Below are 14,533 nucleotides of genomic sequence, written 5' to 3'. Positions count from 1 at the left end.
GATGGGCTGGGTTTTCCCCACACAATGCTGGCTCCGCCCCCCTGTGGTGTGTCTAATGACCCAAGCCCTGCCAGTGAATAGAGAGGGTGGTTGAGGTAAACAGAGTACTCAAGAACCAGCTGCGACTGGTTCCGCCCCCACTCTGCACCTTCAGACAAAGGAATGCACTGTATAAAAATGGGGCTGTGTCCCCACAGATGTTGTTCTCTTCCAGGATCCTGAGGGGGCTGTTGCTGCTGCTGGGCCAGAGGACCGCCACTTGGGGTGTCTCCCTGCCTGGAGACCCAGTGTGCTGGCTCTGGGCCCAGCCTTGCCCCCCGTGCCTTGCTGAAGGACCTTTTTTTACTGGACTTTGTTGTCCTATAGCGTCTGGGGGCGCTGTACTGGATTGATAGCGCTGGGAGCGCTTTGCTTTCCCCTTCTAGCGCTTACGAGCGCTTTATTTTGCATTTAGCGCTGAGGGGCGCTTTACTTTTGGAAAGCAGGTGCCCACCCTGCGTGTTGTGGTGTGTTTGCGGCTGCCCACGCCGCACCTGTGGCCGTTTTTATTGTCCAGAGCGAGTGCCTACCTCGCGTTATTTTAAAAATGCCGTTCTGCTCGTGAAAAATCACCGCCGCAGCCCTGGTGCGCGGAGAAGCCGAGGAGACGCCGAAAGAACCACCGCTGACGTCACCCGGGAGCCGCGCTGCCATTGGTTCAGGCTGCGGGAGGCTCGCCGGGCGACCTGTGCGGTGATTGGGCAGAGGAGTGAGGAAGAAACCAGGAAGCGGACGGGAGGCCACCCCGCGCTCCTGCCGAGAAGAGGAAGGAACCGTCCTCCGGCGAGGCTCTCCCGAGGAGAGAGCCCTGCCACCGCCCCCAGAAGAGCCCAGCAGAGAGGAGCCGACGCCACGAGGAGCCGCCGCCTCAGACAGCCGGTGAGTGCGGGCGGGCTCCGGGTCGCTCCTATGCCCAGAGGAGTGCAGTGGGCCGGTTGGTGTGCTTAGAGCGGCCCCGTTGGCAGCGGGCCGCTCCCATGACCTCGGGGGCATCCCTAGATTGAGCCTGAGAGGTTCTTGGGCCCAATTATTGATTCTGAGTCCCCCGAGCGGGACTCCAACGAGTGGGGCATATATTGCTTTAGAGCCCACGAGGCTCCATCCCCGCAATTTGTTGCAGAGCCCAGAGAGAGGCTCGGTGCCAGTTCTTTTTGCTTCGAGCCCAGAGAGGCTCAGGGGGTCATCCTGTCTGCTCAGAGCCACGAAGGCTCGTGGGGGCATCAGTTGTTTTGAAGAGCCCAGAGAGGCTCTTGAGTCCCACATTGTTGTATTAAGGAGCCCAGAGAGGCTCAGGGGCAGCCCATTTGTTCTTAGAGCCCAGTGAGGCTCTGGAGGGCCACATTTATTTCTTCGGGCCCGGAGAGAGGCTCCAGGCGCCAAAGTGGTTGGGAAGGGCCCAGAGAGGCTCTTGAGCCCCCACTGTTGTTCTTGAGCCCTGGCAGGCTCAAACATTGTTGCACCAGTTGCCCAGCACTTTGTGGGCAACTGCTACGTTTAGGACCCTGACACTTTGGACACAGGGCGTCCTAGCCCCAACAAGGCCAGAGGGCCTAGGGACAGTCACAGGTGGTGACTTACGTGAGTTTGGCGCAATTGTTATTGTTCTATGCACCTCTGAATGTATTGTTTATGCGTCATGTGCCCTTACACCTCTGAATGAATGTCATGCATTGCATCATGTGTTTTCCCCTTACACCCCTACAGGTATTGTGATACATAGGTGGTTGTTTTCTCCCTAGTACAGGTGGTGCTAGTGAGATCCTGTTACCAGTAGTTACTGGTTGTGTGCTATTCTGTGCTATATTCTATGTTCTAAGTGCTATTTCTGAAAGTGCTACTTCTGATTCCTGACAGTGGTCCAGGTGGCCCTGCCTTGTAAATATCCCCTTGTAAATTCTGCCCGTGCCTCTGGCACATTGTAAAGTGTGTGTTTTATCTAATGTGTTTTGGTGTAATACAAAGGCTATTTTTATATAACCTTGTGTGGAGTTTCCTTTGTGGTGGGCCTTTGGTTGTTGTTGCTGGGGTGCGTGCGCAAATACTTAGCCTACATCGCCTCCAAGTTTAGCCTTGCTGCTCGCGCCACGTTACCTAGAGGGTGAGTAGGGGTTATCTTGGCGTGTAACTCCCTTGCCCTGACTTGGGTGTGGTGGTCTCTGACTGACTTTGGCGAAAGCCCTGGCCAGCCGGGGATCCCATTTCCAACACATAACATAACATAACAGCTAGAGAGGGGGATGGTGCAGCGGTGTTACTTTGGATGGGAAGAGGGAAGGTGCAGCTCTTACTTTGGATGGGCAGAGGGATGGTGCAGCGGTGTCACACTGGATAGGCAGAGGGATCGTGCAGTGGTGCTACATTGGATAAGCAGAGGGATGGTGCAGCGGTGCTACATTAGATAATCAGAGGGATGGTGCAGCAGTGCTACAATGGATATGCAGAGGGATTGGGCAGCAGTGGTACAATGGATAGGAAGAGGGATGGTGCAGCGGTACTACATTAGATAAGCAGAAGGATGGTGCAGCGGTGCTACAATGGATAGACAGAGGGATGGTGCAGCGTTGCTACATCGGTTAGGCAGAGGGATGGTACAGCAGTGTAACATTGGATAGGCAGAGGGATGATGCAGCGGTGCTACAAGGGATAGGAAGGAGGATGGTGCAGCGGTGCTACAATGGATAGGCAGAGGTATGGTGCCGCAGTGTCAAGTTGGATAGGCAGAGGGATAGTGCAGTTGTGCTACATCGGATAGGCAGAGGGATGGTACATCGGTGCTACATTGGATAGGCAGAGGGATGGTACAGCGATGCTACATTGGCTAGGCAGAGGGATGGTGCAGCAGTGCTACATAGGATAAGCAGAGGGATGGTACAGCGGTGCTAAAATGCATAGGAAGAGGGAAGATGCAGCGGTGCTACATTGGATAGGCAGAGGGATGGTACAGCGGTTCTTCATTGGCTAGGCAGAGGGATGGTACAGCGGTGCTTCATTGGCTAGGCAGAGGGATGGTGTAGCGGTGCTACAATGGATATGCAGAGGGATGGTGCAGCAGTGCTACATAGGATAAGCATAGGGATGGTACAGCGGTGCTAAAATGCATAGGAAGAGGGAAGATGCAGCGGTGCTACATTGGATAGGCAGAAGGATGGTGCAGCAGTGTCACACTGGATAGGCAGAGGGATGGTGCAGCAATGCTAAATTGGATAGTCAGATGGATTGTGCAGGGATGCTACATTAGATAAGCAGAGGGATGGTACAGCTATGTTACATCGCATAGGCAGGGAGATGGCACAGCGGTGCAACAATGGATAGGCAGAGGGATGGTGCAGCAGTGCTACATTGGATAGGCAGAGGGATGGTGCTACATTAGATAAGCAGAGGGATGATACAGCTGTGCTACATCGGATGGGCAGAGGGATGGCACAGCGGTGCTACATTGGATAGGCAGAGGGATGGTGCAGCGGTGCTACATTGGATAGGCATAGGGATGGTGCTGCGGTGCTACAATGGATCGGCAGAGGGATGGTGCTGTAGTGCTACGTCGGATAGGCAGAGGGATGGTACAGTGGTGCTACATCGGATGGGCAGAGGGATGGTACTGCGGTGCAACATCGGATAGGTAGAGGGATGGTACAGCAGTGCTACAATGCATAGGAAGAGGGACGGTGCAGCGGTGTTACATTGGATAGGCATAGGGATGGTGCAGCAGTGTTACATTGGCTAGAGAGGGGGGAGGTGCATAGGTGTTACACTGGCCAGAGAGGGGGATGGAGCAGCTGTGTTACATTGGCTAGAGAGGGGGATGATGCAGCAGTGTTAAATTGGCTAGTGAGTGGGATGGAGCAGCTGTGTTACATTGGCTAGTGAGGGGGGAGGTGCATAGGTGTTACTTTGGATGGGAAGAGGGAAGGTGCAGCTCTGTTACTTTGGATGGGCAGAGGGATGGTGCAGCGGTGTCACACTGGATAGGCAGAGGGATCGTGCAGCGGTGCTACATTGGATAGGCAGGGGGATCATGCAGCGATGCTACATTGGCTAGACAGAGGGATGGTGCAGCGGTGCTACATTAGATAAGCAGAGGGATGGCGCACCGGTGCTACAATGCATTGGAAGAGGGATGGTGCAGCGGTGCTACAATGGATATGCAGAGGGATTGGGCAGCAGTGGTACAATGGATAGGAAGAGGGATGGTGCAGCGGTGCTACATTAGATAGGCAGAGGGATGGTGCAGCGTTGCTACATCGGTTAGGCAGAGGGATGGTACAGCAGTGTAACATTGGATAGGCAGAGGGATGATGCAGCGGTGCCACAAGGGATAGGAAGGAGGATGGTGCAGCGGTGCTACAATGGATAGGAAGGAGGATGGTGCAGCGGTGCTACATCGGATAGGCAGAGGTATGGTGCAGCAGTGTCAAGCTGGATAGGCAGAGGGATAGTGCAGTTGTGCTACATCGGATAGGCAGAGGGATGGTACATCGGTGCTACATTGGATAGGCAGAGGGATGGTACAGCGGTGCTACATTGGATAGGCAGAGGGATGGTACAGTGGTGCTACATTGGCTACGCAGAGGGATGGTGTAGCGGTGCTACAATGAATATGCAGAGGGATGGTGCAGCAGTGCTACATAGGATAAGCAGAGGGATGGTACAGCGGTGCTAAAATGCATAGGAAGAGGGAAGATGCAGCGGTGCTACATTGGATAGGCAGAGGGATGGTGCAGCAGTGTCACACTGGATAGGCAGAGGGATGGTGCAGCAATGCTAAATTGGATAGTCAGATGGATCGTGCAGCGGTGCTACATTAGATAAGCAGAGGGATGGTACAGCTGTGCTACATCGCATAGGCAGAGAGATGGCACAGCGGTGCAACAATAGATAGGCAGAGGGATGGTGCAGCAGTAATACATTGGATAGGCAGAGGGATGGTGCTACATTAGATAAGCAGAGGGATGGTACAGCTGTGCTACATCGGATAGGCAGAGGGATGGTACAGCGGTGCTACATCGGATAGGCAGAGGGATGGTACAGCAGTGCTACAATGCATAGGAAGAGGGATGGTGCAACGGTGCCACAATGGATAGGCAGAGGGATGGTGCAGCAGTGCTACATTAGATAAGCAGAGGGATGGTGCAGCGGTGCTACAATGCATAGGAAGAGGAATGATGCTGCGGTGCAGCAATGGATAGGAAGAGGGATGGTGCAGGGGTGCTACAATGGATAGGCAGAGGGATGGTGCAGCGGTGCTACATTCGATAGGCAGAGGGATGGTGCAGCGGTGTCACATTGGATAGGCAGAGGGATGGGACAGCGGTGCTGTAATGCATAGGCAGAGGGACGTTGCAGCAGTGGTACTTTGAATTGGCAGTCGCGTAGTGCAGGTTTGGCATAATGAGTTAGAGTTGGCTATGGCTTACAAACATGGCTAGAATATTGTCCTAGGCAAAGCCTGACAACTATGGGAAAAGACAAGAGAGCGAAAATGGCCTAGGCCCAATCTAACAAAATGTATCAGTAAAAGGTACAAACACCACAGACTCTATTACCAGGTGATGAAGAACGGCCTGCTGAGGAGCCAGGCCAAGGGCCTCCTGCGGCAGAACTCCTAACAGAAATACAGGGCTCTCGGGTCACTCTGGATTGGAAGATGCACACAATGGCCACAGAGATCAAACATCTGTGTCTAGACTTCTACAAAGTCACAGATTGAAACATGGTGGTAAAGGACAATGTAGATGCCTTGAAGCAAGACAATTAGTTTCTGAAACCATGGTCGAGGGACTGAAATGCAGTGCTACACATGCAGCAGGCCGAATGAAAGCCACTGAGGGGGACTCCCGGCCCAATAACATAAGGGTGGGGGGCTTCCCGGAACGTACAGAGGGGCCCCTCCGTGGAGCTGTTCTTTGAAGACTGGATCACAAAAGTCCTGAAGCCCCCAAGACTGTCCAATTTCCTCACAATTGAGCAAGCATACAGGGTGATGACAGCAATGCCATGCCCAGGGGCACCCCCTCGGGCTATGATCGCCCATCTGTACAGTCATCATGACCGGGATGCTATCATTCTGAATGTTCGCACGCGCAGCGCCCCTAGATATGAGGACAAACAGATATTTATCTACCCCGATTGCACTCGCAAAGTACAAATAAAGGACATAATACGGACTCTGAATGACTACACTTTGTGCATGAGGGACTCCTTGTGCAATCTGGACAGGCTGGCGTGTACTTGTTTGCCCTCGCGATGTGGTGGCCTGAACTCTGGAGTTCCTGCTCTGGTGTGTGGGGGATGCAGCGACTGGGGGTGGGAGGTGTTCCAACGCTATGGTTTTTACTGTTTTCTTTCTTGTTCTATGGTTAAAGAGATGTGCTATGTATGCTTATATCTCACACACCTCACAGCCTGATGGAAGGGCCTTGACATATCACAGATGTGGTCATGCTGGGTCTCGGCCAGTCATATAAGTTCCTTACGTGGAACGTTTGGGGCTTAAACAAACCTGAGAAATGTCAGAGTGGAACCTTCTGTAAACAGTACTATGTCTTAATCGCATTCCTCTAGGAGACACATCTCTGGGGAAACTATATACCCGCTCTGTGATGTAAGTGAAGAGGCCATATGGCACCTCATATCATGGTTTGGCATGTGGGGCTCTCAGGTGGGTGGCCCTGGGGGCCCCATTTCAGAAACTACAAGTGAGCATTGACCAGGATGGATGATATGTTATCCTTCACAGGACGTTAGATGCACCCAAGATCTGAATAGTCAACATCTCAAAAATGACGTTGGGTCCTTTTTTGAAGACATACTTGCACTGACACCAATTCCTCCCCGCCAATCTGATCGCGGCAGGAGACTTCAATTGTGTTTGTGACGGAGAGATGAAACGCCTCCCTCACAACAGAGTTCCAAGCCCAGAGTAACAGACGCCATGAAAAAGATGATGCAGGGGGTGTCCCTCATTGACATTTGGAGAGAGCAATAGCCCCACACTCGCATATACTCTTGCTCATACTGGCCGCACTGACACACAGCAGACTGGACTACTTTCTAATACAGGCAGAGACAGCTCCACGAGTGACAGACATGGCATACCTAGCTAGATATATCGAAGACCACTCGCCCCCTCCTACTGACTTACTCTCTGATTAGACAACTACACCAGGTCCTGCTGTGGTGCATGAAAGCAGAGGTCCTCACGGACTCCATATATAAACAACAGTCTAACCACTGACCGACTATTTCACTGGTAACTGGAACAGCACACAACATAGGGCTACTTAGTGGGACGCAATGAAGGTGTGTTTAGGGGTGCAGGGATGGCTACTACTACCAACCTCTATCACCCGCTAGAGCGAGATTTGACGTTACAAGAACAGGGGGGGGGGGGGAGCGCCATGGGGGAGAGCTCCTGCACAACCATACGATGCGTACAGAATTGGAATAGGCAAAGAAACACCTTGATGACTCATGCAAACACCTAGAGAGTCATGTTTGTCTTACCTACAGACGCACACTCCACATGGAGGGAGAGAGGATGGGTTGGTAATTGGCTAGAATGATTAATCAGAAACACTACATGGACCCTATACAGGCGCTACGAGATAAGACCGGGCATAAAATACAATAATCCATAATGAACCACGGATTGCACACCTGCGACATGTAAACGCATCTCTGGAGCCCTCTTGTGGTCACCTACCTCAACGCCACTGCTGAGATTAGAAAGGTCTAAACGTGAAGAACTGGAAAACCCTCTGGCCAAACAAGAAATACTGATGGCCATAGATTCCCTTAGGACAGCGAAGGCTACTGGAGGGGCCTGCCTTTTGGCCGAGTTCCATAAGAACATTTCCAGAGACCATGACTGATAAATTGCTACCACTATACAAGAAGACCTTGGTACAGGGTGCACTGCCGAACTCTATGAGAGAGGCCCTTGTTGGGTTGATACCTACGCGGGGGAAAGATCCAATGGAGATTGCCTCCTATCAGCCACTTTCTCTACTGAATATAGACCAAAAGATACTTGCCCAACTGCTAGCGAAGAGTTGTACAGCCACCTTCCACAACTGATACACACTGATCAACCAGTTTTCATCTCCCAGAGGAATACCCTATGCAATTCCTGCCATTTCTCTCATATCCTCCACTCACCCCACTTGACTGAAGATCAATATGCCTTAGCCTTTTTTAGACATAGAAAAGGCCTTTGATTCGGTTGGTTGGGACTATATGTGGCTGGCTCTTGAGTAACTAGGCCCGGACTCCAAATGTATTGCATAGGTAAAACGGTTATATGCGGCACCAATGGTGAGAGTACGTACGGGATGCCTTGTATCAGAGGTGATTCAATCATAATGTGCCCGCCTGGCAGGAATGCCCCTTGTCCCCCTTGCTCTTTGCCCTAGCGATGGAGTCAGTGGCATGCAGACTCCGGCAGGTGCTGCAGGGACAGAGAATACAGGTGCGAAGGACAACCCACATAATTTCACTTTATGCGTGTGATGCTATGGTATACTAACGCTGACCTGCTATCTCAGCTCCAATCCTATTAAACGTAATGAGACAATTTAGAGAGCTCTCTGGGTTGTATGTCAATTAATCTAAATCTGTGCTGTTCCCTCTGGGACTGTTGAAAGACGTGGATCCCACACCACTTTTCAATATGGGTATTCCATGCGCAAGTGACAATGTTCGGTATCTAGGCATGTTCATAGCACATGACGCACAATGATGCCACACCCTTAATTTGGGCTGCATACTCATGATCCTCCGTTCGTCCGTACAATTTTGGAACACTAACATTTTCTCTGAATGGAAAAATTGCCCTCATCAAAATTGTGGTACTTCCTCACTGCCTATATGTACTACAAGGGATCATGCACAAAATCCCCTGCAGTGTCTATCGAAACAGACTCCTGATAGACCTCTTAAGGGCTGGGAAGAGGCGCAGTGTGGGCTTCACCCCAGTTAAGCTGGAATGGGATAAAGGAGGAATGGAGATACTGAATCTCGAGCTTTATTATCTGGTGTCACAACTAAAGCATGCCATCCATTGGTTTGATGAGGAGCCAAATTGGGAGATGTTCCTATTGTCAGGCACACATAGTGATATGGACTTGGGGTCCCTACTATTACAGGGCAGCGGAACAGCTGCAAATTTGCCACATGTGCACGACACATGCAAACTTGGAGAGGGCGGTGAGGGGGGTCCTCCATTGAGCGCTGTAGGCACCAACTCTAGAATTCTGGAAGATGAAGCTATTTGCACACTTGATGGCCTTAGATCGTTGGTGTGCGCAGGGGGATGCACTATTTTAAATGACCCATATCCAGCGGGCCACTTCATCCGTTGCAAGACGCAATTGAGACATCCCAACTGGGGCAAGGGCAATTTCTAAATATGCTAAAATAGCAGCGACCGCAGTGGAGATATGGCTGGGATTCCCTGAAGCCCCTGAACCCACACAGACGCTCGTCACACTGTTGTCAATGGTGGATGGTCAGAGACTTATGCATTTATACCATGCTCTTGGCAGCCAGACTGCAACCTCTCCTAAAGCTTGAAGACATGGTGCAAGTTCCCAAACACCCCTGCCAAATGAGTCTGGATCCAAAGGGGGTACGAGAGGTTTCAGTGAATTCAAGATTTATATTGCTCTAATACAACTTAGCACACATTCCATACCTTTTGCCCAAACTCTTGTATGCTAGTTACCAGACTAGGGATTCCAGGTGTAAGCATTGGGGATATGCCCTGGCAGATTTTTTCAACGTCACGTGGTTCTGCCCTCAGATCCAAGTAACGTGCCCTACTGGGATGAGATATTGCTTCATTTGCATAGAGTCACAGGCTGGACCATCCCAAGAGAACTCAAGCAATGCCTGTTGGTCCTAGCTCCCATCAAAAAGAAGGAAAAAAATGAGTAGACTGCTCGTAATCCTCAGTCTAACGTTAACTAAATGACACATTGCCATCAGCTGGCTCAGTCCCAGACCTTCCTTGACAACTGAATGGCTGTGAGATGTAAGAGAATGGTCTTGGACAGAAGAAGCCCATGTGAAAAGGGTTCGTCACGACGACTGACGGTTCACTTGCCTGGGTGGGAGCCATGATTAAGGACTTGAATGCTGGAGCTACTGGTGCCCCTTCTAGATCTGAAAATACATCGGACACGGACTCACACGAAATTGAGGACACAGTTGCACTTATTGGGGAAACTGAGCCCTGGGAGGGGTGAGGATGGTCCGTGGAAAGGGTAATATTGGGATGCCTTGTGACCCCCGGATCTGGGACAATGGGTAGCATTGAGAAACATCGAACTAAGCACGGTCGGGAAGGAAGGGAGTTGACTTTTTGGTTACTTAAATGTTGTTGGTTTGTTGTTTGAGGATTAAGATGCTAAGTTTCAATTGACTTCAATGGCATTTGGCATAACTCTTGACACTACAGCTATGACGATTACGTATTTCAAGGTACAGTTATTGATGAACCTTGATGGACTATGGAAAAACCTTGCTCCATATCCTACAGTAACGTATTCTGTGTTAATGTACTATGATCTCAACGGACAAATTAAGAAATATATATTTTTTTTTTTAAAGAAACGTTCCTGTGATACTAGGTTTTTAGGTTTGATGATTCTATTGATCAGTTTCGTTTTACCCTACTGAATTTATTTTTTGTTTTTTTTAATTGCACCAGATGTATTTTTATTAATTTGGTGAATTTGCACCTGTATTGTATTATGATTTTAATCAGGCACCACACGATTTATGACTCCCAGACGTTTTATGCTTGGCCTGGGCCATCTTAACCGGTTTGGAGATTTTCTGTCCTACAAGGGGAAGGCGGCAACTCCGATGGCTGAGGGATCCTCTAAGACCTTCTTGTCCTACAGGCCGTGTCAGCTTTAATTGCATCCATTCCTATAACCCACTATGCATTCTTGCACTAGTATTTTATTTTTTGAAAATCTGGTAGTATCAGAATACATTGAAAGGTGAGCTACTGATGCCTGCCACTGGGTCACATAGGAGGATGGTGGTTCTGCACTGAGGAAGGATGGTAAGCAGAACACTGTGGGAATGCTGTGCAGTGAGGAGTGGTGAGGGCCAGGGCGCCAGGCAGGGGCATCAGGAATCCTGGAAATGGTAGCTTCTTTGTTGAGGAGGGGAGCGTAAGACATTGTTAAATTAGTCTTCACTCATACGCAGGACCAAAAAAAAGACAAGTCCACTTGCACAGGTGTAATGAACCCCATGTAAAGCCCTGGAAACAGCAATGTCAATGTACAGGGAGGCTGGTGTGCTCATATCAACACTCAGTCCAGTAGGCCAAGGAGTGAGCGCCCCCTACAGGATAGCTGCTCTATCTCACTGCACCCCAGATGTTGTCCTCTCTCTCTACTTATAGACCAACATTTCCTAAGTGAACGTCTAAACCAGTTCCTTCCTACAGAAGAATTAAAAGAAGTTAATTTTGATATAATTCCCTGCTCCTTGTTACTTGGAGAGAAGCGAAGGAGATACCCAGTCATGTATTTAAAAGGCGCCCCTGATCCGGTCTGCAGGGTTCACCCCTCAGTGCATATCCACACCTTATCAGCAGTGATACAGCATTAACCAGCACACAGGGACAAGGTACCATTTCCGACTCTGACTGTTCAGAATGAACCCCATGCTGACCTTGAGGACAGATTTTAAAACCTAACCGGTGCACCTTTTAGTGCAAGAAGTCAATGTAGTTACAAAGGGCGATTTACCAACAAGTGTTAAGGCATGGAGCCTTCCGCTAACATGCAAGGCAAAGTTGAAATTGGTTGTGAACATTATTTTGTATAGTAACGGATAAAAGTAGCGACCTTACATAAACTAACCCATCAGGGTCTGTTTATATCAATTTCTAAGATTGTTAAAATGAAACAGTAGTTAAAAACAACATCACAAAATGTGTCCCATGAATTGCCGTAACTCACAATATTGCACTTGGAGGCCACTTCCAAGCTGCCACATCATTTGGTCCAGCGACACCACTTCCAAGCTGCCACATCATTTGGTCCAGCGACACCACATTATTTCAGTAGTCATCAAGTGCACTGCTGGACTATCAGACCAATAATGTCTCGTTTGTTCAATTCTTACCTTACAGTTACGCTTTAGTGACATCGTTTTCTGAAGTTTGTTGAGGAAGAGAAGGGCAGATTTTGCTCCAGAGAATGTAGCCCTCTTCTTCACTTCACCAGCAACATGCTCTAAATGACAGTAAAGTAACAAATCATGAAAGATCTGCAAATTCAACAAATTATCCCCCCCAATACTAAACCTACTAACGATATTAAACACGGCACTCATAAAATCACCATTTCACCCCAAATGCGGCAATAACCATCTACCATCAAAATATCAGACATACCGGAACCAACAACAATAATCCAACAAAACAATTGTGACCAACCACAGAACAGACAATAAGCAATCCTCTTAAATCCAGTGTCAATCTAGATAAAGAAATGCAGGTTCCAACTGTAAACATCTACTAAACAAACCACCATAGACCACAAAAAGAAGCTAAACACCTGCTAACCCAGACCCATCATAGGTAAGGGAGTACCCACACCACAGGTCATGCTGGACAGCCACTCCGCACCTGGAGCAAAAGGAGAAAGCAGCGGCTCATCCTTGAAGGCCTCATATAACTGACTCAGGTAGGTGACCAGACTGAGTCTGTCTGTCTCGGACAAGCACGCCATCTCTGTGCTTGTTAAGATGGGCAAGATGCCAAGCTCCTGCTCTGCCACGTCAATGGCCAGCTGGTTATTGTAGACTGCAGCGTTCTGGTCCAGGGAGGCAAAATCACTGCAGAGCGCAGAATAAGAAAAAAAGACTCAAGTCAGTTTAAAAGAGTAGGGGGCAGGTAGCAAGTCTGAAAAATAATGGTTACACATCAAAGAGAAAATAACCTGAAAAACTGGAGGAGAAAATAAAGGATAAAAATGTAAGGGGGCATGACAGAACACAGGGCAAATCAAGGCGGGGCAAGCGAAGGAAGGGGCGAGGGTATGGGAGGAAAGAAAATTAGAGTGGAACATGGAGGATCCTTAAAGGGAAGACATGCGAGGGGAAAATGAGTGGAATGCAGTGACAACATCGTAGGAGATGGCAGGGAGAAAACAAAAGACAGAACAGACAGTAAATCAGGACAAAACGTGAAAAGTAAGAGGACTCGAAACAAACGAAAGGGGAAATGGGGAGAGAGAGAAAATTAGCATCCATAACATCCTTTACAACAGCTAGGTTTGACAATTCCCTTTTGTAGCAGAGCAGACAGAATATTTACAAATGTGCAGGGCTCTATGAACCCATGTATTACATCTCCTCTGATCACTTCTGAATCCTGTAGTAAGGTGAAGAAGTGAGGTTCCAATCCGAGACGGGAGAGTACCTGTCCAGTATTCTTCCGTCACACTCCATTTGCATGGACTAAGGGGGTGGAAGCTCAGTGTTACTAAAGTCTATGAGTGCCATCCTCTGTGCTCTTCTCAGCTCCACCCTGGGTGTGGATGAACAAAAGAATTGTGTTGATTGAAGAGGAGCACGTTGATGCCAAATTTGGAACGGACAACAACCAACACATTTTCCTTTCTCATTTTCTATTTGGGTCGAAGAAGGTCTAAACGTCCACATTTTAATGCAGTGCACATCACAGGATTCATTCGTATTCTAAGCCCTTAAATTTAGAAGAGATACAGGATCAACGTTGTCATTTCCCTTACAAAGCAAATGGGTGTAAGCTCTGCCCCAGTCTAGGGCACGGACAGTCAACACACCACAACTCACTGCTGAGTTCACTTGCACCCACAGAAACCAGGCGAAGGACGGTAAGTGTGGGTCGCATGGGGAAGCCAGCATTGGAAGTCAAGTTTCCAGAATCGGCAGCTTGTCCATTATGGTACACCTTCTCACCGAATAACTGGTACCAGGAGCTCTGGCGTGGGTTTAAAAAAATCATGCTCTTGGAGTACAGGGAGTTTGCTCTCTGCATTCTCCTGGAGTTTTCTTTCTCGGGGTGGTGGGATTCACTTCCTAGGTGAAGACTGGGATGAGGACAAAGGACCTGAAATGAATACAAATGCATAGCTTGATCAAGCTTAGTAAAATAATTCTGGTGGGGGCGGCTAGTGTAAGGTGGCTGGCTCCACCGCTTCAAAGTAGTTCCTTTTGTTTACTATAGTAGCTCGCTTCAGACTGGCCGTGGAGCCAGGGAAGTAAATCCATGGAATTTACCTTTGGAAAAAAAAAACAGTGACCAAAAAACTACAAGAGGTACTTACAAAGAAAATAACTTTGTCCTATTAGTGGCGCGGCATTACATGATCCTCGCCTTATTCTCTGCTTACCCTTTATCGAACGGAACATATTGTTTCTTTGTTTTCGCTAAACCCTAAATAAAACGTTTTTAAATGCAAAAGAAGATCTCCATGCTGATTGG

At 49.0% G+C, this 14,533-nt stretch overlaps 1 protein-coding gene across 2 annotated transcripts in view; it reads right to left on the bottom strand.

The window, feature by feature from the left end:
- MICAL1 (microtubule associated monooxygenase, calponin and LIM domain containing 1) overlaps window positions 1–14,533 on the bottom strand; it is a 360,133-nt gene that overhangs the window by 76,315 nt on the left and 269,285 nt on the right. For both annotated transcript variants that reach the window (XM_078644322.1, XM_078644321.1), the window contains exons 13-14: window positions 12,692–12,900; window positions 12,187–12,296 (exon numbers count right to left, since the gene is read on the bottom strand). In XM_078644322.1, coding sequence (XP_078500448.1) covers window positions 12,187–12,296; window positions 12,692–12,900 — 319 coding nt within the window. The remainder of the gene's footprint in view (window positions 1–12,186; window positions 12,297–12,691; window positions 12,901–14,533) is intronic.

The sequence above is a fragment of the Lissotriton helveticus genome, chromosome 5_1 (assembly GCF_964261635.1).
Source record: "Lissotriton helveticus chromosome 5_1, aLisHel1.1, whole genome shotgun sequence".
NCBI classification, from domain to species: domain Eukaryota; kingdom Metazoa; phylum Chordata; class Amphibia; order Caudata; family Salamandridae; genus Lissotriton; species Lissotriton helveticus.
This window is presented reverse-complemented; position numbering and strand designations above follow the sequence as displayed.